The sequence below is a fragment of the Lissotriton vulgaris genome, chromosome 9, assembly GCF_964263255.1.
Source record: "Lissotriton vulgaris chromosome 9, aLisVul1.2, whole genome shotgun sequence".
NCBI lineage: Eukaryota > Metazoa > Chordata > Amphibia > Caudata > Salamandridae > Lissotriton > Lissotriton vulgaris.
Window position 1 is genome coordinate 193,551,368 of NC_141697.1, and position 25,132 is coordinate 193,576,499.

The 25,132-nt window shown below is 45.2% G+C and overlaps 1 protein-coding gene across 1 annotated transcript in view; it reads left to right on the top strand.

The window, feature by feature from the left end:
* Positions 1–25,132, top strand: part of RTRAF (RNA transcription, translation and transport factor) — a 115,041-nt gene that overhangs the window by 36,783 nt on the left and 53,126 nt on the right. Inside the window, exon 3 of the mRNA XM_086937329.1 lies at positions 15,116–15,215. Coding sequence (XP_086793455.1) covers positions 15,116–15,215 — 100 coding nt within the window. The remainder of the gene's footprint in view (positions 1–15,115; positions 15,216–25,132) is intronic.

Genomic DNA, 25,132 nt, shown 5'->3' on the forward strand with positions numbered 1-25,132 from the left:
TGAATACCAGATCCTTAAGTAAACACGCCTTGGACATTTATAATCTTTTGTCGGAGGCTAACCCCATTTGTCTCTTCCTAACTGAGACGTAGCTAGGAGATTGCTCTGGCCCTGATATAGCCGCTGCTATTCCTTCAAACTATGTCATTCTCAGGAAGGATAGGAACAATGGAAGGGGTGGGGGGCATAGCCTTGGTGGTGGACAAGCGCTTTACTTGTTCCATCATTCCAACGGACGACATTCAAGGTTGTGAGGGCCTTGGGTTTTTCCTATCCCTGTCCTCTCATCCATAGGCTCTTTTCATGAAGAGCTTCATGCCGTGGTTTCGGCACTTTGTTTAAAAACGGGTCATTGCCTGCTTCTGGGGGACTTTAACATCCACATGGATATGAAGAACGATGTTGATACTATTAAGATCTTTGACACTACATCTCCATTGGGTCTCACCCCCTATCTCTCCGTTTCCATGCACAACAAAGGCCATACACTTGATTAAGTTTTCTCGACCATTCCAATTGGCATTCCCCCCCGGTACCTGTCCTGTGGTCGGACCATTATTTAGTGAACTTCCAGATCCCTCTTTCTGACAAACTTTCTTCTAGGATGCAGGGTAGTCCTCTTCAGTCCTCTCGAGCTTTTTATCGAGTGTCCCCTGATATGATGGCGCATGCATTATCATCTCACCCCTGCCAGCTGTCAGGTAGTTTAGAGGCGGATCTTGACCTCCTGCAAACATGGTTTGTGGAGAGACTCGATGAACTAGCCCCGGAGACTTTCTCCCGCAAACCCATCAGTCGGGCCTCTTCCCCTTGGTTCACTGCCGCTCTATCTGAGATGCGGCGAATGTGTAAGAAAGCCGAAAGGGCTTGGCGTCGCCATTATGACCACTCAGACAAAACAGTTTATAGGGAATCTATTAAATTATACCACAGTAACATCCTGCTAGAGAAGAAAGCCTATTATGCAAGAAGAATTGAGGCCGCTGTGAATACCAGCAAAAAAATATTTTCAATTGTTAAAGAATTCACCTCTCCCACTATGAGCTTGTCCACACATTCTCATTCTGAATCCTGGGTTACCCAACTTGCTGATTTTCTTTGCTAAGAAAATTAAGTCCATTCAGGACTCTTTCCGGCCTCCTGGCATGGTGATAGCTCCTGGCATTAGTGCCCCCTTGCTCCCGTCCCTGACCTGTGAGGGCCCTACCATTTCCAACTTTCCTTTTCTTTCTTGTTCATCCTCGCTTGACCTTCTCACTAAATTAAAATCAGGCTCTCCTCTGGATCCTTGTCCAGCCAAATTTCTCGGGAAAATAGCCCCAGTAATTAATTCCCTAGTCAATCCGGTGCTCAATCTTTCACTCAGCACGGGAGTGGTCCCTTTGGCCTGGAAGCAGGCTCTTATTTTGCCGCTTCTGAAAAAGCCAAATCTGGACCCACTGGTACGCGCCAACTACAGGCCCATGTCTCTCCTCCCAGCTTTTGCCAAGACGGTGGAGAAGCATGTCCACTCCTCTCTCTCCAACTTCCTTGAAAGCAATAATATCTTGCATGACACTCAGTCGGGCTTCCGTGCCATTATGAGCACGGAGACCGCGCTGCTAGAAGTAACAGAGGCTATTAAGGAAGTTCTTGATATGGGGGGTAAGGCAATGCTGGTGATGTTGGATCTGTCGGCGGCCTTTGACGCCGTTCCCCATGGCGGTCTCCTTTTAAGACTCAGGGAGATCGGGCTATGGGGAGCGGTGTTTAGCTGGTTTGAGTCCTTTCTAGCGGGCCGCCGCCAAACGGTCTGTGCCCCTCCGTTCTCTGCCGAGGTGCCGCCTTTTGGAGGTAGGAGTTCCTCAGGGCTCAATTCTGAGCCCTACTCTTTTTAACATTTATTTGGCCCCCTTGGCGGCACTGGCAGAGTCATATGGTGCCCAGATCGTTTCTTATGCTGACGACACCCAGCTCCTTTTCACCTGCAAGAAGGACTCCGACTTTGTTGATGGTGTGATTATCAGAAGCTGCCTTGGGGCTGTGTTTGATTGGTTCGAGCTCAATAGCCTCAAATGCAACTCTGATAAATCCGAGGTACTCTTTTTTGGTTGTCCATCTGACCCTAGGTGGCAGTCTTGGTGGCCTTCTGCCATGTTTCCTCCTTCAGCTCCCTCATCAAAGGCCAAGAATCTTGGTGTGCAGATCAACAACGGCCTCACCTTGAAGCCTCGGATTCTTGGTCTAGTAGGGAAATGCTTTGGCCTTCTTAAAATGCTCAGAAAATTCCTCCCTACGCTTTCTCTTGATCACAGGAAAATTACTGTGCAGGCCTTAATAGGCTCTCGCTTGGATTATGCGAACGTGCTTTACCTTAGCTTGCCGGAATATCTCCTCTCACGTGTGCAGATAGTGCAAAATTTGGCGGCACGAGCCATCTTTGGCCTCCATCGGAGAGCCAGTGCTACTGATCTTTTGAAAACTCTTCACTGGCTCCCAATCCGAAAACGGATTGCTTTCAAGGCGCTTGCGCTTACGCTTGCTTTCAAAGCGCTCCATGATTCCGGTGCCAAATACATCAGGAAACGGCTAGCTTTTTACCTACCATCCAGGTCACTGAGGTCAGCTTCGCTGGCCTTGGCGTCTGTCCCGGTCATTAGACGAGCACGTATTGGAGGTCGCTCTTTCCGACTTTTAGCGCCCCAACTTTGGAATGCCTTGCCAGTCTCTTTAAAAAGGAATCTTAATCTGTTGGCTTTCAGGAAGGATTTGAAATCCTGGCTGTTTGTTCAATAGGACTTATCATCTGTTCGCCTGTTCCTGTTTCCGCATCAGGTTTCGAAGCGCCGGGCCACTCCTGGGAGTAGCTGAGCGCTATATAAAACCCCATTTTAATATAACATAACATAACCTAACATAACATATACTCTTAAGTGCATTATAATCCTCACGGTTAATGCTAACGTTGGTTTGGCTTTATCAAAACATGTCGTGTAAGGTGTCAAACACTTTAGAATACCACCCCCCCCCCCCCGACAATTCTGGCGGCGGGGGTAGTATTCCACCCTTCTAGAGGGAAAAGACATGCAAGTTACTGCTTTGCCCGGTTAAAGTTAAACAGAGCCTCAGCATCACAAAATGGATGCTGCTGCCACAGACACGAGTCTGACCTCCTGCTGCTGTATGAAACTCCGGCAGGGGAGGCCTGGACAATAGGTTTCCTGTCCAGGGAGGTACTGGCACCTCCCCAGACAGGGGGTTTGTGTATTGGGGCAGGGAGGGCTGCATTTAGTGAATGCATCTAGACACTGCCTGGGGCACACAAGGTGCTCCATGCATAGCCTGGTTCAAACCAGTTGCTGGGCACTCCAGCCCCAGTTCTGGCGCGAAACTGGACAAAGGGAAAGGGGTGTAACCACCCCCTTCTCAGGTCCACCCATAGGAGGGACCTAGTCAGGTAATCCAGCCCCCATCCTTAGTATAAGTATAGGAGCTGTGTCCCCAGGACTTTAGATTATCCTGGACGAATCTTTGTAAGACATATCTTGGACCTTCGACATTCCATTCTGACTGGAAGACTGAAGACATCTCCCTTGTGGTCAAGGAGTGACCACCCTGTGCAAACAGGCACCAACAGCAACTTCGCCGGTCTGCAGTTCCAAGGCTCCCGTCGGAACCCGAAGGCTCTGCGACTCAAGAACTGGACTTCCAGACTTCTCTGACTCTGACCTATATCCACAGCAAAACTGAGACCCGTGGCGGACACGAGAGACGTGGAACCGGACATCTTGGACATCCTGCATTTTGCTACCTGCACTCCTTTCCTGAAGCCTCAGTGAGTTGTGCATTGGGGTACGAGAAGCCCCAGCCCCCAGCCCGAGCACCATTTGAACCGAAGCTCAGGCCCCCACACTCCGCGAGTGTCCCGTGGGCCCGCCTTTACATTTGTGCTCGACGCATCTTCCCGGTTCCTTGCCCGTTGGCTAGTGAGCCCCCTGAAGACGCCATCTTGAATCTAACTTGCGATCCTGCTTGCTCCAGCTTCCCTAAAAACAAGAAGCGCCACAGACCTTGCTGGTCTGCAACAGAGCCAATCTTGACATCCTGCGTGGGTTGCAGTTGCCAAGGCTTGTTGGGTCCAATCCGGATACCGACGCTGCAGTAATCTAGATCCATTGTGGGACAGCTCGAATCCAGCTCCTGGTCATCGTCGATGCCTCCTGGACCTCGTGGCTAAAGAGAAAAACTCACCTTATTCACCTTAAAGCACCCGACATTGCCTGGTTCCTTCCTGATTCCTCCCTTGTCACTGGCTAGTGACCCAGACTCTGTCCCCTCTGATTCCAGGTTCTTTACATCTCCGATCCACCCTTGGATCCACCTGGACACTTTTCCTCTGGTCGCCTGCAGCACTTCTTTGCAGCTCTCCATAGAAAACGACGACTAAACCCGACACGAAAAGACACCTATGCCCCCAGCTTCCCTGGGTGAGGTAACACGAGTACTCCGGTGCTCCCGTGGGTTTTGACTCTCGAAGTGTCCTAGTTTAAAAGGGTTCCATCCTAGTCCATCCGGAAGTGTCCTTAAATTGTAACTTTGTAACTTTTACGAACTCCATAGAAAGTCAATGGGAACCCGCGCCTGTGTTTAGACACTGCACGCGACTCCCGTGGGTCTCCTACTTCCAAAACCTTTGGTTGTTTAGTGTAGCCCCAGTGATTCTACAGGCCCTAGGCCTGCTTTCTAACTCTCACATGGTACTTATACCACTTTCTTAGTATATGGTTTGTGAGGCCCCTGGGGCATAACGTATACTGTGCAACTTATCGTATATTAACTGTGTGACTTGTATTGTATTTTTACCTCTGACCTCCTAAAGCGTGCAGAGGGGTTGTGTTTAGATTAAATACATATATTTGATATATACCTTGTGTGATGTCCTTTCATTTGGTATTCAAGGGATTATATATGGTAAAACAACTTGCTTAACTCACCTACTGAAGTCTTAGCCTGAAGAGTGCTGGTTCATGCTACCACTAGGATAGCTTTCTATAAGGTTGACTTTACAACCACCATCAATAAGGGTCTATTAGACTGGTACAAGGTGCCCACTAGAACTAGTGGACATCATATGCCAGGCTAACTTCTCACAGTGCTTTACTCCACACTGTTCTACCGTTCCACTCCACTCTACTGTACAAGACTTTACTTCACTCTACGCTACTATACATCAATCCACTCAACACAGCTCCACTGTTTCACACACTACTGTAATCTATGCAGCTCCACTTTACGACACTCTCCTACACTGTATGCCACTCTGACACTTTACTCCTGTCTATACCCCTTCATTCCACACTATAATGCTTTACTATACTGTATGCCACTGTACAACACTCTACGTGACGATACTCTAGTCCACTACACAACATGGTACACCTTTTATTTTTTTTATATTTTTGCCACTGCACCCCACTTTACTCCATTCTGACACATTAGACCACTCTATGCCACTGACTGTCATTGTTATACTCTATAACAATATATGCCAATTCACTGACACACTCTATAACACTGTGCTGTACCCCACTCTACAAAAACCAGCTCTGTGTGCCACTCTACTGTAGTCTACATCACGCTCCAGTACTGAATGACACTCCACTACACAGTACTGTACTACACTGTACTCCAATTTATGGCACTTTACTCGATTGTATGCTAAGTCACTCCACTATAGTCTACGACATACCACTCCACTCTGACTCTTTATTCCACTTCACACTGCAGTGTACTCCACTTTTCTCTACTCAATTTATTCCACTCTGTGCCACTGTTTATACTTCGCTCCACTGTTAAACACTCTACTCCACTGTATGCAACTTCACTCTACAATACTGTACTACACTCTTATGCCCATCCACTCTATGCCACTGTACTACACTGTATGGCACTCAACAGCACGCCACTTAACTTCTCCCTACGATATGCCACTTCACTATCCGACACAACACTCCACTTTACGACACACTCTTCCACTGTACTCTAGGACACTCCACTTAACGATACTCCACTCCAACACTCTACTTCACCCTACTCCACTCTAAAACACTCTTCTCCACTCTGGCAGTCTACGACGCCCTACTCTACTGTTCGACACACCATTCCACTGCACAACTTGCTGCTACAGTCTACAATACTTGACTTCGCAATGAGACACCATGCTGCTATACTGTACGACACACTACTACATTCTACTCTATTCCAATCTGCAATGCTCCAGTCTGACAATAGACTTTATACCACTCTCCTCCTCTGTACTGTACAACACTCCACAAACCAACTCTCTGCTTGCGACACTGAATGCTACAGTTTGTAAAACATTTGTATTAAAATGTAAAAGAAAAAACAAATTCAAATTCAATGAAAAAAACAAAGATTAAAGCTTGGTTATAGTTAGGAAAACTTATTTTCCCTATACAAACCAAGTTTAAACTACACAAACTTTAATAATTCTAAAGTTATATTTATAACTTTCATTTACAATTTATCCACCACCTTCAAATTGTTATAAGTAGCGGACCTCTTTACACACTCTTTTCAGCTCGCTAACCAGACAGCACTAACTATAACTCGCCACTCTACCATGCTCTGTGCCCTCAAAAACAGTGATACTGCACTGTACAATACTAGACTGTACGAGACTCTCTGCACTCTACTGAACAACACTAAACTCGACAACACTGAATTATACGGCACTCTACTCCGCTGAACTCCACTCTATGCTACTCCACAACACTCTGCTACATTCTATGCCACTCTGCTCAATGTCACTCCACACCACACTCCATTTTATGACACTCAACTCTACTGTTTAACATGCCACTACACTGTAAAACACGCTGCTCCACTCTGATACTCCACACTGCGATACAACACCACGCTATAAGAAAGTGCCCCTTTTTCGGTCTCGCGCCTGCGTTGAAGTGCGCTGCACTGCTCGCGCAGCGAGAGACCTCATGTAGGGGTTTCAAAACAGACCTAGGAATTGCACACGCTCGCAATTGGCCAACGGCGGGCGCATTGCTCCACCCATGGCCTATTTGTGTCGGTTACCCGCACCACTGCCATGTGGTTTTAATTATCGTGTCCAGACACGGGCGCGATAATTAAAAGCACGTCTCGCTGTGGCGCGCGCACCACTCGCTGGCTTGTTTGTTTTGGATCCATTTCATTTTTGTATGTTACGGCGTCAAGCTGGAGGCCTCTGGTGCCTTCTACTCAGTGCATTGATGTCCCGAAACCCTGCCATCTCTTACGAGCCATCCTGGTTCCGTTGTGCTCTCAGTCCAATGCCTTGTGTTTCGCACCCTGTCTTATCACGTGCCCTGATGATCTTGCTGAGTGTGTGCCCCGTTCTGCTCCCTCTTCATCCTGTGACCTGTCCTGCCCTCTCTTTGTGTCCTCTTTTGCCCTGTTAATTAACTGCACAATCCGGGTGCATCCATCACCGTGCATCCTTTGTTCTGCTCTTACAAACACCATGCTGTACCTGAGCTTTCCCTCTAAGATATGTTCTAGCCCGTACCCTGCCTTTGCATGATACACGTTACTGTCCACGTGAATGCTTATCCAGTTTTGTCCCGTTTTTCGCCTTGCCCGTTACCGTATCCGTGTGTCTCTTTGTAACCTTGACACTCTACCTGGCTTATGCGTTCTGCCCAGAACTGCTGCTTCACCTTTTCGACCCCAAAACCCCACTTGTTCTGCCAAGTCCCGTCACCCACCATGACAGCTCGTGGACTGCGCCCTGTCACCAGTCACGGTTTGGTTATTCGGCCTTGCCCCCGACTGTCAATTTTGTCTCCTTCGACATTGCCTCCTCCTGTTGGTATGGGGCCTGCAGCTCCATTCGTGCTTGCACTGCTGAAGCCAATGTTTTTATCTGTCCTCTGAGTGTTGCGCCGCTAATGTCCCTTTTTGTGAGGGAAGCTTTCCCAGTTGATGTCCAGTGTGCGCTTGTTTTGTATGTATGGAAATGAAGCTTGCACTACTGATCACCACGATGTTCTTGTTCTGTGAATAGGAGTGAATGTAAGCCTACGAGAATGGCTAAGAATGGGCAAATGCAATTCGGTCAAGATAGGGGAATGGCAAACGTCTTTGAGGAGGGGTGAATGTCATGCCTATCAAGATGGTGACTGTCAGTCTGTAATGTTGGATGAATTTCAGTAAGTCAGGATGGGTCAGTTTTGAAAAATTTAGGACGCGTGAGTGTTGTCGGGTTGACTGAATGTTCAGGAGATGGTTGTCAGCCTGTTCTGTCCGGATAGGTGACTTTGATCCTGTCAGCATATGGGAATAAAGCGAACCTCAATAGAGGTAAACAACATTATGTGAAGATGGTGAATCGGAGTGAATGGTGGCCAAAATGGGTGTTTGAAGGATAAATATTAGCCTGTCATAATGAGTTAAAATAAGCATGTCAGCAACAATAAGTCCCGTCTGCCAGAATAGGTGTAATCAGGTATGTCTAGGAGGTTGAATATCTGGATTGCAAACAGCAGTCTGCCACGATGGGCGCATGGCAGAAGGAGTAAAAGGCAGTCCAAGAGTCATTAATGTCAGTCTGCCCTGATTGGTAAATGCCTGTTACAGTAGGGAATGACAACGAGGGGTGAATTTCAGTCTGATAGGCGGGGTCAGATATCGGGCATCTTTTATCCTTATGCCCATCCCCTGAATATTCCCCTTGGATACAACTGATCTCTGCAGATCAGCCAAGAGGCTTGCACGACTAGCCTATAAAATCAAGTCATGTCTTACTGTAGTTCGAGGACAGCGGTTGGCGTGTTAGGCTTTCAAAATAGGGTGTGGCATGCACATTATAGTTTTACTAAGTAATCTATGAGACTAAAGAAATGTGAGACTGACTGAGTTAAAACCAGCATTTGCAATGCAATAGGTCTCGCATTTACGTGAGTTTGAGCTATTGACATTGCAAATAATAATGCCTTTTATTTTTGTTTTTGTTTTAAAAATCTATATAAAAGGCATTGTCATTTAAAATGCCAATAGCTGAAACTCTTGTAACTGCGAGACCTATTACATTGCAAATGCTTGTTGACATGGGCACTGCCCACTTTTTGCCTTGTATCTGATGCAGATTTGACAGAAGTGCACTGGGCTCCTGCTATCCAGGTCCCCGTTGCCAGATCGCTTTCCCTAAAACTGTCAGTTGGTTCTCTCAATTGGCATTACCTTTTAGCAACACTGTAAGCCCCATGTAAATGGTACCCCTGGTACTTAAGGCAAGGAGGCTAAGAAGGGTCCCTAAGGTTTACAGCATGTATTGTGCCACCCTTAGAGGCCCCTCAGCACCAGCATGCAAACTACCATTGCAGGCTGCCTGCCATTGTGCAGAGAAAAGTTAAGACGCAACATGGTACACCTCCTGTGTGCCATGCCTACAGACATTGCATGCAGTATAGGTTAGTCACCCTTACAGCCCTAAGGCAGGGTGCACCACTCTACAAATCTGCATGAGCAGATATGCCCCTGTGATGCCTTGTCGATTCTTAGATATTACAAGTGAACAGGGAAGCCATTCGTAGAAAATGTGCTGGATAGTTGTTTACAAGTTCCCATCTACATGGTGGCTTCACTCAAACTAGGGATATTTAGTATTAAATATCTTGTATTGATAAACTTTAACTGATTCCAGTGATGGATTTATTTACTTAAGCCAAGAGGGCACCTTGGAGTTGCCCTTTGAAAGCATACCGGCTACTAGTGTGCTGGCTGACTGGTGTACACCAGCCTACCACCATAGGCAGGTTTCTGACCCCCTGCAGTTGAGAGCTCATGCTCTCAGAGGGCAGAAACAGTGCCTGCTCCGGCCAAAGATGTTGTCACCTCATCCTAGCAGGCTGGCTAAGTGATCAGCATATCAATGCAGGAGGCTTCAAAAAGTCATCTGCCACATTTGATGTGCAACCCAAGGCTTCCCCAGGCCGGGGAAATGCCGTCCCCTGTCCCAGGCCCATTTGGCACTAGCACAGGCAGGATAATTAACTAGTCAGGAGGCGTGTTCCCGTCTCACGCTAGTTCCACACCTATTGTAGGCTACCTGATGTGAACATGAATTTCAGAGATCCACCATCTTAGTTTTGGTGGAATTAGACTCTCTGGGTCAGGGTTATGCCCAATTCCCACAGGAAGTTGTCATATAGAGAGCGTAAACACCGTAAAGGTAAGTAGCCCATTGGCTACTACCTGTCACTCCCCTTATAGCCCCTAAATTGAGTATTTAGGTTTCACCCTGACACCAGTAACTCTGATTCGATGGATCCACAAGAAAAGGACAAAAAAGAGGCATGAAAAAAACGATAACTGAAGTCCTGCTGTGGACTTTTGGCACCAAGCCCTGCCTGCAGCCTGTGTGCCATGCTAACAGACACTGTATGTAGTATAGGTAAGTCACCCATAGAGCCTTAAGGCAGGATGCACTATACTACATGTGTGGACCTATCTGCAGGAGCAGATATGTCCCTGTGCCACTATAAGTGATCAGGGAAGTCATTTTAAATACATGTGCAGGGCACAGTTCAAAAAACGAATTCCACAGTTACATAATGGCTTCGCTGAAACCAAAGGTGTTTGGTATCAAACACCTTGTATTAATAAGCCCACACTGATCCCAGTGCTGGATTTATTAACACCGTGGCTGCTAGAAGTTTTCCCAGCCTGTGCTGGAGAACTTAAATTCCCATTGTTCATGACAAGGTCAGCTCGTCATAAGCACAGCTCCACTGTGTCTCATGACGAGCTGAGCTCGTCATGAGCAGCGAAGGGGTTAATACATGCACCCTGAAAACCTACCAACTGCTAGTGAGTGGCCTGACTGACTGGTCGTATCCAGCCTGCCACCACAAACTAGTTTCTAGACCCCAGGGATGATGAACTTAGCTCTCAGGAGGTCCGAAACACAGCCTGCTCAGGCAGTGTGTGTGTATACACCCCCCTCCCACAGGATGACTTGCAAATTAGCATTCCAAGGCAAGGGGGCTTCAAAAAGCCCACCGGCTTTGATATGAAATCTGGCTTCCTTCTCAAGAGAGGATGCCGTCCCCCGCAACCTGCATCCAGGGCCAATTTGGCACCAGGACAGACTGGAATATTAGTAGTCAGAGAGGTGTGCATCTTCAGGCTAGTTCCACCCTCTCAGGTGGGCTACCTGAAGTGAATGTGAAATGTCAGTCTGCCATCTTTGTGATCGCAGAACCGGGTTATGCCTATTTCCCAAAGGAAGTGGTCATATAGGAGGCCTGGTGACCCCAGAGGTCCGTAGCCCATTGGCTACTTCCCTACTCTCCTCTAACACCCCATAATCTACTTATTATGGGAGGCCGTGGCACTAGGAAATCAGATCTTGCTGACTCAAAAGGACTGAAAAGTCGAGAGAAACAAGAACTGAGGAAAAAGCAGCTGACTTGGCGCCAACCTTGCCAGCCTGTTCGCCTTTTCCCAACAATAGTGCCAAAATTGACTTGCCTTGCAAGAGCCTGGGAGGACTACCAGCACTTCTACAAAGACCCAGGAATCTGTGGAGCAGCGGAGCTGGTCCCTTGCACCCTGTAAGTACCAAAGAAAGAACCATATGAACTCGAGGACGGCATAAACTCTATGCCGGACAGTACGACTGCACCCGTCGCTCCAAACCTGAGTTGAAGTTGGTCAACTGTGGTAGCAAGGTCCCTCAGCTCTCCCGTGAAGAAGCCCACCATCTTTTAACCAAGAGGGGACTCCTCAATGCTGCCTGCAGCCTCTTTGTGCAGACACCAGAGCGCGAGTGTCTCTGGTGATGAAAATCACACGCCTCAAAGCACCTCAGCACCCTTTCGTCCCAGGCCTGTGGAGAAAAGGGTCAAAGGTGACCCTTGTTCCTGAGCATCACAAGACATGTGCCCCCCTGTTGGTCCAGCCTGACTGGTCTCCCAGTACAAACCTGCATCCTCTTTCCAACCGGACCAATCCCCATAGGATAACATTGGACACCCAATGCCGAAACGTACCTCTGCAACACCCCCGTACCTCCCAAGGTGAACTGCTGGTGCTGCCCTGGACCTTGCTCCATACTTGCCTTAAGTCCAGAAGATTAGTGCTGTAAGCCGTTGTAAAATACCTGTATGCAGTATGTCTTTCTTCGGTAGGATAACATTACTGTTCTTGAAATTCTACTTTCTGTGGTTTTTTTTTTAAACTGTAAAAATGAATAACTCAAAACGTACTTACTCGATTTTAATGATCTTGGTGCCTAAAGTTATATAAAGATACCTGTTATTTTTACAGATTGGTGTGGCTCTTCTTATTGAGTCATGTGTATCATTTGTCTGTGTGTATTGCAGATGTCTTCTGAAACACCCTTTTGATCAGACTACAGCTGCTCAACCACACCAGCCACTAAAAGAGCACCTTGGGATTCCTAGAGCAAGCCCCTGTTCACCTCATAAGGGAACAACTGGACTTCTTTACACAGTATACCTCTTTTTGATATACTATAAAGCGACAACTTCCTACAGTCCGTGTGAATCAGATTGCAGTCTGACCTGATGGCAGGTTGACATTAGCTCCAGAGGGCTGAAAACACTTGCGTTCTAAAACACTGACATTTGGACTTTCCATTTACAACTCATTGATTCCTACACACTTTAACTACACTCATACTTATTCACTTTCCACACCATCACAGGGGTGTGGAATTTAATAAGATATCTACTTTCCGTGGGGCAGGTTGCTTCATAAATCTACTTGTCCTGTAACAAAATCCACCTGGCCCTTTGGTATCATGTAGTGGGCCAAAAAGTTATGGCTGCAATCTCATTATATAAGAGCTCTGATATAGCCTCTCTGATTATGCCAGGGCTCATACCACAGTGTTGTTTAAATACTTGCAATCCCCTTATGTTTCCACGCTTCTGCAGATCTACATACTGGGGCTGAAGGTAGTGGTAGACAAAAGTTCCAGGGTTATAATGCCCTATTGAGTCTGTGCAAACCTACTAACTTGCATGTTTTAAAGGGTTTCAACAACTCTTCTCTAATCTTTTCACACACTGAAAAATGTTGGAAATTTTCTCCTAACAATGGTAGACGTAAACCTTCTTCTAGAGTTGCGGAAAAAAGTGGCTGGAGGGAAAGTGAACTTGAAAACACTCAGATTTTTGCATGAGCAAATCTACACATACATATTTGCTCATGCTAAAATGCAGTTCACAGATATTTTCTAGGAGTACTATTTTTTTGTCCAACTTCTGTAAATTCTAAGGAGTTCACGAAAGCCGTATAGCTGCACTTAATGCAAGAAAATATACCATGGGTGCACTTTTGAGACTTTTAATAATTGGGCCCTTAATGTGATCTGGTGTTGACCATGACCTTTTGCATTTATTTAAATTCTGTCTCTCTCTGGTTTGGCTGGCTTCACTGTTAGTGACAGCGTTCTGCTCTTTCACAAGGAGCATATTGGCAGACAAAGTAGTTTTATTCAATGCCAGTAACTACTGTGGCAGTGTGTGCTTTTTAAGACCATTTTATTTGCTTTTGCCAATGTTTGCTAGAAAGGTGAGGGCCTGGCAACTCCCATTCCAATAAGGTTTTACAAAAACCATGCCAAAACTATTCACACATTGATAAAACTAAAAAGCTGACCACCAATTTCAGACCCACTGGCTTTACCAATGCTAGTTTATTTGTATTTCCCATAATTTGTTTGAAACTAGTTACCCTGATTTTCCATTATGAATATTTTTGGGAAATACTAGCATGCATGAACACGATACTAAATGATTCTGCAAAGACATGGTACTTGACATTTTACAGTAGTTTAGCAAAATGTTTTTTTCCTGCTTTCATTTTTTGGTGAACATTTTATTTTGAAAGCAAGGAATCATGGCTCTTGTTTTCTAGCTTCTGCAAATATATTCGAGAGAGCACTCTGGGAATATTATACATAGCCTCATATTGCTAAACTTTGAAAACGTGTGTACAGTTTTATACTGGAACCACTGTCAGTAGTGCAGTCAGAGTTTACAACATATACTTGGAGCTCTCACCCTAATAATAAAGGCTTTCAATTAATGAACCATAAATACAAGTTTAAACAGCATTAACATATGGACAAACATTTTACCTTAACTGCAGACAGTTCCGTTCCCTGATCCATAATGTGGTACTGCTACCTGGCAGCTAAAGAGTTTATGCTGCAGGGGTTGGGCCTGCTTGTCCCAAGGACAAAATACACATGAAAACTTGTTGCCCTTGACCCCAAACAATATGTGCTGGGCGTTGGGCTATAGGAATTCCACAACCCTGCTTTAGCAACCCTTTTAAATTCCATAATAAACAAAAACATCCTATACTGTCTATAAGAACCTCACCAGATGCGCCTTGCATGGTAAATTGCTTTATAATGGACTCCTTCACCAAACCCTTACCTAGAAAAATACAATGGCCTATTGTGATCCTCTTGTCATTAATGGCAAAAGGCTGTTATTTTGAAATACCATTGTCCACACCATGTCCTCACACTGCTCCAGGCCCTGGATCACTTTTTTCCTCTGTCTTTGCATAATGCTTTACAACATTTTGGCCATATGTGTTATGGGATGTGTGTGTTTGTGTTTTTTTTTTTATTATTATTTTTTTTGTATTCATCTACCAGTCAATCTAGACATGTTAAATATACATATGAGTAGCTTTCTATATTAAATATCTACTACATATATTGAACATATAGGATATAGCATATTAGGTAAGGCCAGCATGGTTTAATGGACCGCTCCCTGTAATCTTGCTTGAGTTTAAATCCCATTCCAAAGTTGTATGCCTTGTCAAAAACAGTAGCTGTAGAAGACTTAAGTGTATTTGCCTGTGGATCCAGACCCAATCTTGTGATATGACTTTAAATATGATGACTCAGGTCATCTGAGACAGTCAAAGATTCCACTAGACAAGTTGTTGCATCCTAGATCATTTGGTTTGTAGAATGCATGTGGTAGTGTTGTGAAACAGCTTAGGTGAAACAGTATTGGACGCAAAATAATAAATGCATGTTAACTCTTATTTGCTTCTTTTACAGTATCTAAAGGATGTGAATTGTCCCTTCAAAGCGCTGGAGCGGCAGGAATCTATTGACTGGCTTCTTGGCTTGGCAGTTAGACTTGAGTATGGTGATAATGGTAAGGGCATTTCTGTTCTGGATTTATCTTATTTAAGTGGGCATAATATAAGATGATGCTAAGACTGAAAGGACATGTTTGTTTGCCATTTTTGAGGTGACTAATACACTTAATGATTAAACAGGAGGATTTTTAGCTGTCACTGGAATAGCCGAGGTCGCTTTCATTTTTAAAAAAAATGTATTTATTTATTTGTATATTAACAGCAAAAATTACAGACCAAAATAAAGCAATCACATTTCAAATACTTTTCCCTAAAACATTACAAAAGAACATTTCAGTCCTCATAATAATCACGAAACGCGCTCCAAATTTTAATGCTCAGTCTTCTTTTCCTTGGTTCCTTAATAGAAAAAAGGCCCCACTCCAGATTATACAAATTTAACATTTTAACACGCCATTGGTGAAAAACAGGCGGTTTTTCCTGAAGCCACTCAGTGGCTATACATAGGCGAGCTACGGTCATTGCATAAAATATGAAGTAACGATATTTATATAATGGCTCGACGTTCCTGTCCTTTGGTATTTTTCCCAACAACAACATAGCAGGGGTAATATGTATCGGCATTCTTAATACCAAGGATAAAAAAAATTCAAGATCTATTATAAAACCTTGAAGTTTAACACAACTGACAAAGATATGTACTGCCCCAGCATCATCATCCCCGCATCTAAAACACTTGCCGTTATTGCCTCCTCCCCATTTCGCCATTCGAATCTGAGTATAATATAAATCCTACATAGTCTTAAAAAACTGAGCCTTTAAATTTGCCGACATTAATGCCTCCTTGGAAAGGAGTAAAAGATCTTCCACATCTATCTCTGAATCATCTAGTAAGCTCAGCCATTTTACCCTCACTTTTTCTAAATCGTCACTCCTGTCAGCAAGTAACAGTTGATATACTGTACCTATATTAGCTGACCTCCTAATTGCTTCTACAATTTTATTCTGCTGTAGTATAACATTCCGTCGATGTAAAAAATCCCGAATTTTCAGAAATTTGAAGAAAAAGTTTCTAGGGAAAGAAAACTGATTTTTTAGTTCCTCAAAAGATTTGCAGGTCCCTTCATCATTAGACCTATCTCCTAGACATCTAACCCCTTTGCGCTGCCAGATTGTTGCCATATCGTCATAAAATATATCTGGAAGAAGCCTATGTGCATTAAAAGGCGTGTAATCAGATAATTTCCCAATCGCCATTCTACTAAAGAGCCATTTCCAAACCTTGAATGCGCCCATTACTACCTTGAAACGTGTCCGTTTGTAATAGGACCCGTCAATCTCCTTAAAAAATGATTGCTTCACAAATGGCCCAAGGTGCATTTGAAAAATAGAAGGGATATTAGCCACATTGGCTTCTATCTCTCCAGTAATAAGCACCCTCATCTTTAATAAAAAGCAAGTTACATAATACAAAAAAAATCTGTGACTCCCATTCCTCCCCTTATGTACGGTAAAGTCATAAACTTCATTGCCCACCTCGGTTTCCCTGGGCTCCAAATAAATTTACCACACCTCGCCTGCAGGGCCTGTATCTTGTCCTTAGTAATTTCTAAAGGGCATTGACCTGAATAAATATAGCACTTTTGGTAACACGTTAATTTTTATCACATTAGTGCGACCAATAATAGTTAAATACAGGCGATCCCACCTATCCAGCGAATGCCTAATTTTTGTTCATCAATGTATTCCAATGAACCTAGACTAATTCAGTCGTATTTGCCCTCAGTTGAATACCTAAGTATGTTGCCTCCTTCCCCATTCTCCCATCCAACCATCCTACAGTTTCAGGACAGAGAATCTGCATTTCTGACTCATTCAGTTTGTATCCTGCCACTCGCCCAAACTTCTTGGCCAGCCGCTCAATTTCTTTATTTGCGATACCGGGGTTTACCGTTGTCGCCGCGATGTCATCGGCATAAGCGAACACAGAAAAATAATGCTCAGCTACTTGATAGGGTGGGATCAAAGTGCTCCGATTCAGCTGTTCAATTAAAGGATTAATGTAAAGGGCAAATAAAAGAGGGGAACATGGACAACCTTGGCGTGTTCCACATGTAATATTAACAAGGTCCGAGAGTAAGCCCATAGCAGAAATTTTGGCCGTCGGGGTAATATATAAAGATTGTATGGCGACCATACATTTTTGACCAAAACCCATTTTGTTCATCAGCTTCCACAAATATCCCCATTGAACGCGGTCAAATGCTTTTTCAGCATCAAGTAAAATGAGCGCTAGGTCATTTTTTTTAACAGCCGCAATGTCAAATAACGGAATAACTTTACCTCGACAATCAACTGGACCCCAACACCACATCCCTCCTGGACAACCTCCACAACATTGGACTTCGCCAGATCGTGACCGGGCCCACACACTCAGCAGGACACACCCTCGACACCCTCTTCACTACAGGAAACTCCATCACCTTCAGCCACACCACCGAACTCCCATGGACCGAACATCGTTGCGTCCACTTCACCTTCAGAACACCCACCATCCACAGACACCAGCACCTGCTTCCACAAAGAAACTGGACCAAAATCACCGATGACCAACTCACCTCCTCACTCAACAACTCCACCCCAACCATCGCGGAAAACGACGACCCCAACACCGCAGCCCGAACCCTGCATAGATGGATCTCGGACAGCACCAACACCATAGCCCCCCCTCAAGAAAAACAACAATACCCGTGCCAAGAAAGCCAGATGGTTTACCACCGAACTTCGAGAGTCCAGGCGCACATGCCGCCGCCTCGAAAAGGCCTAGAGAAACACAAAATCCACAGAAGCCCACAACAACTTCAGAGCCGCCACCAACGCCCACCATCAACTCATCAGAGAAACGAGGAAAAAAGCGATTGAAGACAGAATCTCTACCCACGCACACAACAGCAAGGAACTCTTCAGCATCATCAAGGAGTTCGCCCAACCCACCAGCGAGTCTACCGACATCCCTCCCTCACAAGACCTCTGCGACAAACTCCGCATCTTTTTCCACCACAAAATCAAGAGCATCTACGACAACTTCGACGAAGACAACCAACACACTGAACCCTCACCAACCACCCCCGACACCCGGAAACCAGCGATTGATGACTGGACAGCCCTCGCCACCGAAGACACACTGAAGACAATGAAGTCAATCCACTCAGGGGCCCCCACGGACCCCTGCCCCCACCACATCTTCAACAGAGCCGCCAACACCATCGCACCCATGCTCCTCCAAACCATCAACCGCTCCCTGGCGACCGCCTCGTTCCCCGACGACTGGAAACACGCCGAGGTCAACCCCCTCCTAAAGAAACCCTCAGCGGACCCCACCGACCTCAAAAACTACAGACCCATCTCCCTGCTCCCGTTCCCAGCGAAAGTCATCGAGAAAGCCATCAACAGCCAACTCGCCACATTTATTGAAGAACACAACATCCTCGACTCCTCCCAATCCGGCTTCAGAAAAAACCACAGTACGGAAACCGCCCTCCTCGCCGCAACAGACGACATCCGCACCTTACTGGACAAAGGAGAAACAGTAGCCCTCATCCTCCTCGACCTATCAGCGCCATTCAACACAGTCTCCCACCGCACCCTAATACGCAGACTCTACAATGCAGGAATCCAGGACAAGGCCCTCGACTGGATCTGCTCCTTCCTCTCCGGCAGGACGCAGTGGGTCAGACTCCCCCCTTTCCTCTCGGACCCCACACCCATCACCTGCGGAGTCCCCCAGGGCTCCTCCCTCAGCCCGACGCTCTTCAACGTCTACATGGCTCCACTTGCCCCCATCGTCAGAACCTACGGACTCAACATCGTGTCATATGCAGACGACACCCAGCTCATCCTCTCCCTATCCAACGAGCCCAACACCGCCAGACGCAACTTTCGAGAAGGCATGGAAGCCGTCGCCAAATGGATGAAAAACAGCTGCCTACAACTAAACACCAACAAAACAGAAGTACTCATCATGGGCCCGAACCCCGACGCCTGGAGCGACACCTGGTGGCCCACCGCCCTCGGAAACCCGCCAAACCCCACAGACCACGCACGCAACCTGGGAATCATCCTGGACTCCGAGCTCAAAATGGACCACCAGATCAACTCTGTCTCATCTTCCTGCTTCCACACCCTCCGCCTCCTTCGTAAGACCTTCAAATGGATCCCCCTCGAACACCGAAAGACAGTCACTCACGCCCTGTTCACCAGCAGACTCGACTACGGCAACGCACTCTACGCCGGAATAAACAAAAACCTCATCCGCAAACTACAGAACATCCAGAACGCCGCCGCAAGACTGGTCCTCAACCTGCCAAAACACTGCCACATCTCCCAGCACCTGCGCACACTCCACTGGCTCCCCGTCGAGGCGAGAATCACCTTTAAGATGCTCACCCACGCACACAAGGCCCTCCACGTCACCGGACCAGCATACCTGAACATCCGACTCAAATTCCACGCACCCCAAAGGACCCTACGGTCAGCCCAGCTTTCCTACGCCGCGGTCCCCCGCACCAGAAAGACCAGATCGGGAGGCCGCTCCTTCTCCTTCCTCGCGGCCAAAGCATGGAACGCCCTTCCGCTCCACCTCAGACAGACAACATCGCTCCCCATCTTCGCAAGAAACCTCAAAACCTGGCTCTTCGACAGACCCCCTCCTTGATGGAATGGAACCTGCACCCCCCCCCCCCACCCTCCCACCCCTCGCGCCTTGAGACCCTTACGGGTGAGTAGTCGCGCTTTAACAAACTCCTGATTGATTGATTGATATTGACATGCTCTACAGTCCCTCTTTTTGGTATAAAACCATGTTGATGCGATGACACTAGAGAGACCATACAATTGAATATTCGATCAGCTAGTATATTCGAATACATTTTATTGTCAGCATTTAATAACGCTATGGGTCGATATGACCCTACCGAATCCGGTGGCTTTCCCTTCTTGCAAAAACAGCTATAGTGGCGTCAGCCCATGATCTAGGAGGAAAGCCCCGCTGGGCAACCTGCATCACTACTAAAAGCTCCTTCTTAATAATATTGTAAAACTGTCTATAAACCTCAGTAGCTATTCGATCGGGGCCAGCAGCTTTGCCAATAGCAAGACTTTTTACAGCCTTTTCCATCTCCTCCGTAATCGGGGCTTCCAATTCCAGCGCCACATTAGGGTCCAATTTTTTAAACACAATTCAAAGATTTCTAACCAGCCTGACCCAACCCCATCGATCCCTCTATGCTGAGCATATAGTTCTGAGTAAAAACGCCAATTCTTTAAAAAGATTTCTTGAGTATCAGAATGTGCCACCCCCCGAGCATCCTTCATTGTCACAATGTTTCTTGCCGACTCCTTCATTCGAAGCTGTACCGTCGGCCTCTTTCCAATTGTTTCACCATACTCATGTTTTTCCGTCTTTGATGTTAAAAACCTCATTGCGTTCTCCACACACCAAAAACCCACAACTTTCGCTCTCTCTTTTGCTACTTTATCCTCCAAGTTACTCAAATCGTTCTGACCTCTGGCCACCCCATTCATCAATAAAGTTTCAGATTGACTTAAATGCTGATATAATATATCTATCTCTTGTCTAGCCTTCTTTTGTTGGTGAAACGTGAAACTCATGCATTCTCCACGAAATCCCGCCTTAAAGGTGTCCCAAATTGTAGGGACCGTGCGGCGCCCTTATTTTCCTTTAAAAAAAAAAAAAGCTGCACCCACCTTCCCATATGGGCTTCAAAATCGCTATTTAACCCCAACTTCCTATCAAATGTGAAATTTAAAGATCTAGATCTAGTTATATCAGCTTGTATCTCCATTGCAATAGGAGCGTGGTCAGATGAAATTCTAGGGTAGACACTGACAGTCGCTCCATCCAGTGCTGAAGCTGGGGCAAAAAAGTAATCCAATCTAACCAGTTTCTTATGCGGATAAGAATAGAATGTATACCCGCTATCCTGTGATCTCAGATGACCCCACACATCCACCAGCCCTTGGTTCTCAACTAAATTGTACATCGCCTTAAACACTTTTGGTTTACGCCCCTTATGCTTAATAAACCCATCCATCAATGCAGTGTTATTCAGATTTATATTGATATCAACACATACTATGACTGGCTGAAGCCAAGTTGCCAATTCCAGATTCACTTCATTTAGGATTTCTGGATTATCTAAGTTGGATCCATACACAGTGCATAGCGTGACATTTTCCCCCTCTATACCACATTCTGCTATCGCCCACCGTCCTTTTTTGTCGCTTAATAACCGCCCAATAGTAACATTGTTTCCCTTACAAAGAATAGCCACCCCCCGTATCATACTTGATTGTCGTGTATTATAGTAACCACCAAGGAAAATCCAAGTTCTTTCAATACCTCCCTTTTTGCCCATGGGATATGGGTTTCCTGAAGGCAGAGTAATTGTGGTGAAATATATCTCAACTCGGCCGCAACCTTACATCTCTTATTAACATTGTTCAACCCGGAGACATTCAATGAGCAAATTCTTAAGCCTTTAGTTGCCATTTGTCCTCAGTAGCTTTTTAATATACTTGTACATTAGCGAGCACTTCCCAAACATCATGTTACTCCGATCCAAAGGGAAGTATTCTAATATGTCCCAATCCATTTTAATATTCAAAGTTAAATGACAATTTCTGCGCGTTTTGCTGTGAACATTTTTCCCATTTTCTCCCACACCCCACTCGTGCACCCCCTTTACCCATCCTCCCTTATAGCCAACCCCCCCTAACCACCCAAAACCCTTAATAGAGGCTTTAGGACTAATGGTCCTGTTGATGCGAGCTTGCCCCCAGCCTCCTACCTTCGCCACGGGACATCCTAATACCTATCACAAGAATAAAAAAAAGAAAGAATAAAGTCCATTGCTGCTTAAGAAAGATGCGGAACAGAAAAAGAGTGCCCTTACTAGCCTAATATCTTAGGTTTGGAATCTGTAATTACTTCCCCTGTACTAGAGAAAGACTCTCGTAATATTGTAGGCGCAAATGAGATTTTGCTAGGCAGTGATCAGGAGTCTGTCTCGGCTATATCCTTAAAGTCAAAATTAACTATTACTCCGGCCACCAATATGGAGAGACCTAGTAGCGAGAGTGGCTTACAAGATGGAGCCGCACACGGACCGTACATTCCTAATGTTACTGAGTCTGATTCTGCAGATTTTTACTCCCTATCTGAACAGTCTATGTCTTCCTCTGAGGATCTTGTTCAGCAATACGCTACATATATGAGTCTGGAAGATGGCAGTATCTACAGTAGTTTTGACCTGGAGGATCAGAGACCTGAATCTCGCACAGTTCGTAAACTGCAGTTAAATCAGAATGGAGAAATAAATGGAGGAGACGCCGAGAAGGAAGTGGAAAACTCTACCGTCCCTACTAGGGGAGAGGAATCGCCGGAAGAAATAACATTGGGGTTGATATATAAGACTATGATGCAGCATAAGGATGAAAACCGGGAAGACAGCCTGAGAGTGCAAAACTCTTGTAAGAAGCTACAGAACTCAGGCATCTTGTTAAGTCACACGCTGAGTTTGCAGTAAGAGCTAATGAAGCCGAGGCACGTATATCTACCCTCGAGGATGAACTGGTACAACAAAAGAAAAAACTTGAACTACAACGCGCCCACAAGGAGGATGTTAACTGGAAATTGACCGATTTGGAGAATCGGTCACGTAGAAATAATCTAAGGTTCTTACAGATTCCGGAGGGCAAGGAAGGGTCTGATCACCGAGGTTTTATAATTAAGCTGCTTAAAAAGTCATTTCCTGAGTCTACTAGTTGGGATTGGGAAAGGGAGGTGGAGCGTGCACATCGGTTTCCATTTAATAACCGAGTAAACCAGCTGGATCAGAAACCAAGAGCTATCTTAATGGCATTTAACAGCTTCTTGGCTCGTGAGGAAATTTTTATGAAAGCTCGGCCAGATAGAAAGAGAAGCGGGCTTGATTGTGAGTACTTTGTGCGCCCCGATCTTTGTAAACAGTCAGCTGAGTTAAGATGTCAGTTCCGGCAGCTAATTCCGGATTTTCAAAGTAAGGGTGCACAGGCTTATTTGATGTTTCCAGCTAAAATGAAAGTTTTATATATAAGGAGCGCACTCACTTCTTTATGTCCGCAACAGCAGCTAAGGAATTTTTGGGTACATGTAGTTAGTTTAGTTGTCATATATATTTACCGAGGTCTCTTTGAAATATTTTTTCCAGGCTATATTGCTTATTACTGTCTGTTAAATGACACAGGGTAAAACTGGATCTTGAAGGTTCTTCTGAGCAATTATCCATGCAGCGCATGAAAAAACTAAAAAGTCTATAATGATTGCTTCTCCTCAGTGTTACATTGCCATGTTGCTTCTAATGGCAGTAACAAAGCATGATGTTCCTAATTGTGGTGAATAATTGTATGAATGCAGCTGTATGTTACATAACAATTAAGAAGTGTACTAAGCTTTGTTTCTAGGGTTTTTGTTAGCTGCCATTGTACATGAAAGGGAATGTGTAAAATGGAAGAACTTACCCCAAAAGTTATTGGATCTTTTTTGGGTTAAGGATTTAAGAAAATGTAGTGGGGAATGTGATAACGGTAGCCAAGGCATTATTCTGGATGAATGAGAATCATATAGAATGTCACCAATATGAACTGCGGAGTGAGTAAGTCATGCTAATTAAGAAAAACCTTTGATTTCTTCCTTTTTATTGGTCTTTTCTTTAGCAAATGATCAGCCACTTGCTCAGCAAAGTTTAACAACCATATTTTTTTTTTCTAAAACCGGTCTACATTGTCTTTTCCTAAGTATTTATACTTTCGGTTTAGGCACATGTTATTTCTCTTGCCCTTTTATGAAATTGATCTCTACTTGAATTTGGTATACAAGTGTGGTGGGGTCCATTTGCATAGTTGTTGAACAGTTTTATCACTCATAGGTATATTTGTGTTCAATTATGACTTTTACTCTACTTATCTTTCCGTTTGAACCAACTGTAATAGTTCTGTGTACATATTTATACCTAATATGGATGTTTATGTAGAATGAACTTGCCCCAGAGCCCATGGAACACTTTATTTTGCTTATGGGTTATGTGCTTGTTTATGCAGGTTACATAAGTTCGCCAAAAAAGGGTTGTGTAGGTTGAAGATTAAGATACAATTTACCTGAGAGGAAAAGGAAATGTAGAAGTTGACTCAACAAATCAGGAAGGACCTAGATAAGCAGCAAGAATTCAGTAAAAAATGTCCTGCATGACACACAAAGTCTTACACTCCAACACCCCGAGGTACATTGCACAAAATCTGGAGCTATCTGGCAGAGCTAGATCCGCAAGAAGCACTACGTCCTTACTATTGAATCCACAGAAATTTAAGAAGAAAACTTATAATCGGACTTTCTCTGGCATTGCCCCAAGAATCTGGAATTTCCTACCTTCTGAAAGCTGTGCTATTGATGAACAAATGCCTGCTCGACTACACAGGACCTCTACTCCTCGGCAATGACAGTTCACACTGGCTGCACTTGCAATCTGTTGCCTGGCACCATGGCCTGTTATGTTTCTTTTTGTGGGACTAGAGGTAGTTCCTCATCCCACCTTGGTAGCACTACTTCCTGTACTACTGTTTTGGCTGTTTTCTCTCACCCTGTCGATTTCTAAAGCGCTCTGATACCCCCTTGGATCACATTCGCACTACATAAAACTCAAAATAAATAAACCAATATGGATGCTCCCAAAGATTTTCTGGGAATGTATTGTTATCCTGATAGACAAGCCTCTTGGTGGTGCCAAATATTATGATGAAAAGACTGTGTTAGAATGCCTCAAGAACAGCCGGGCTACAGCACAATCAATCCGGTGGTCCAGCCTGTCAGTTCCGCTAGCTGTATGCTAGTTCAGAGGATTCTCACAAGGTCCCAACT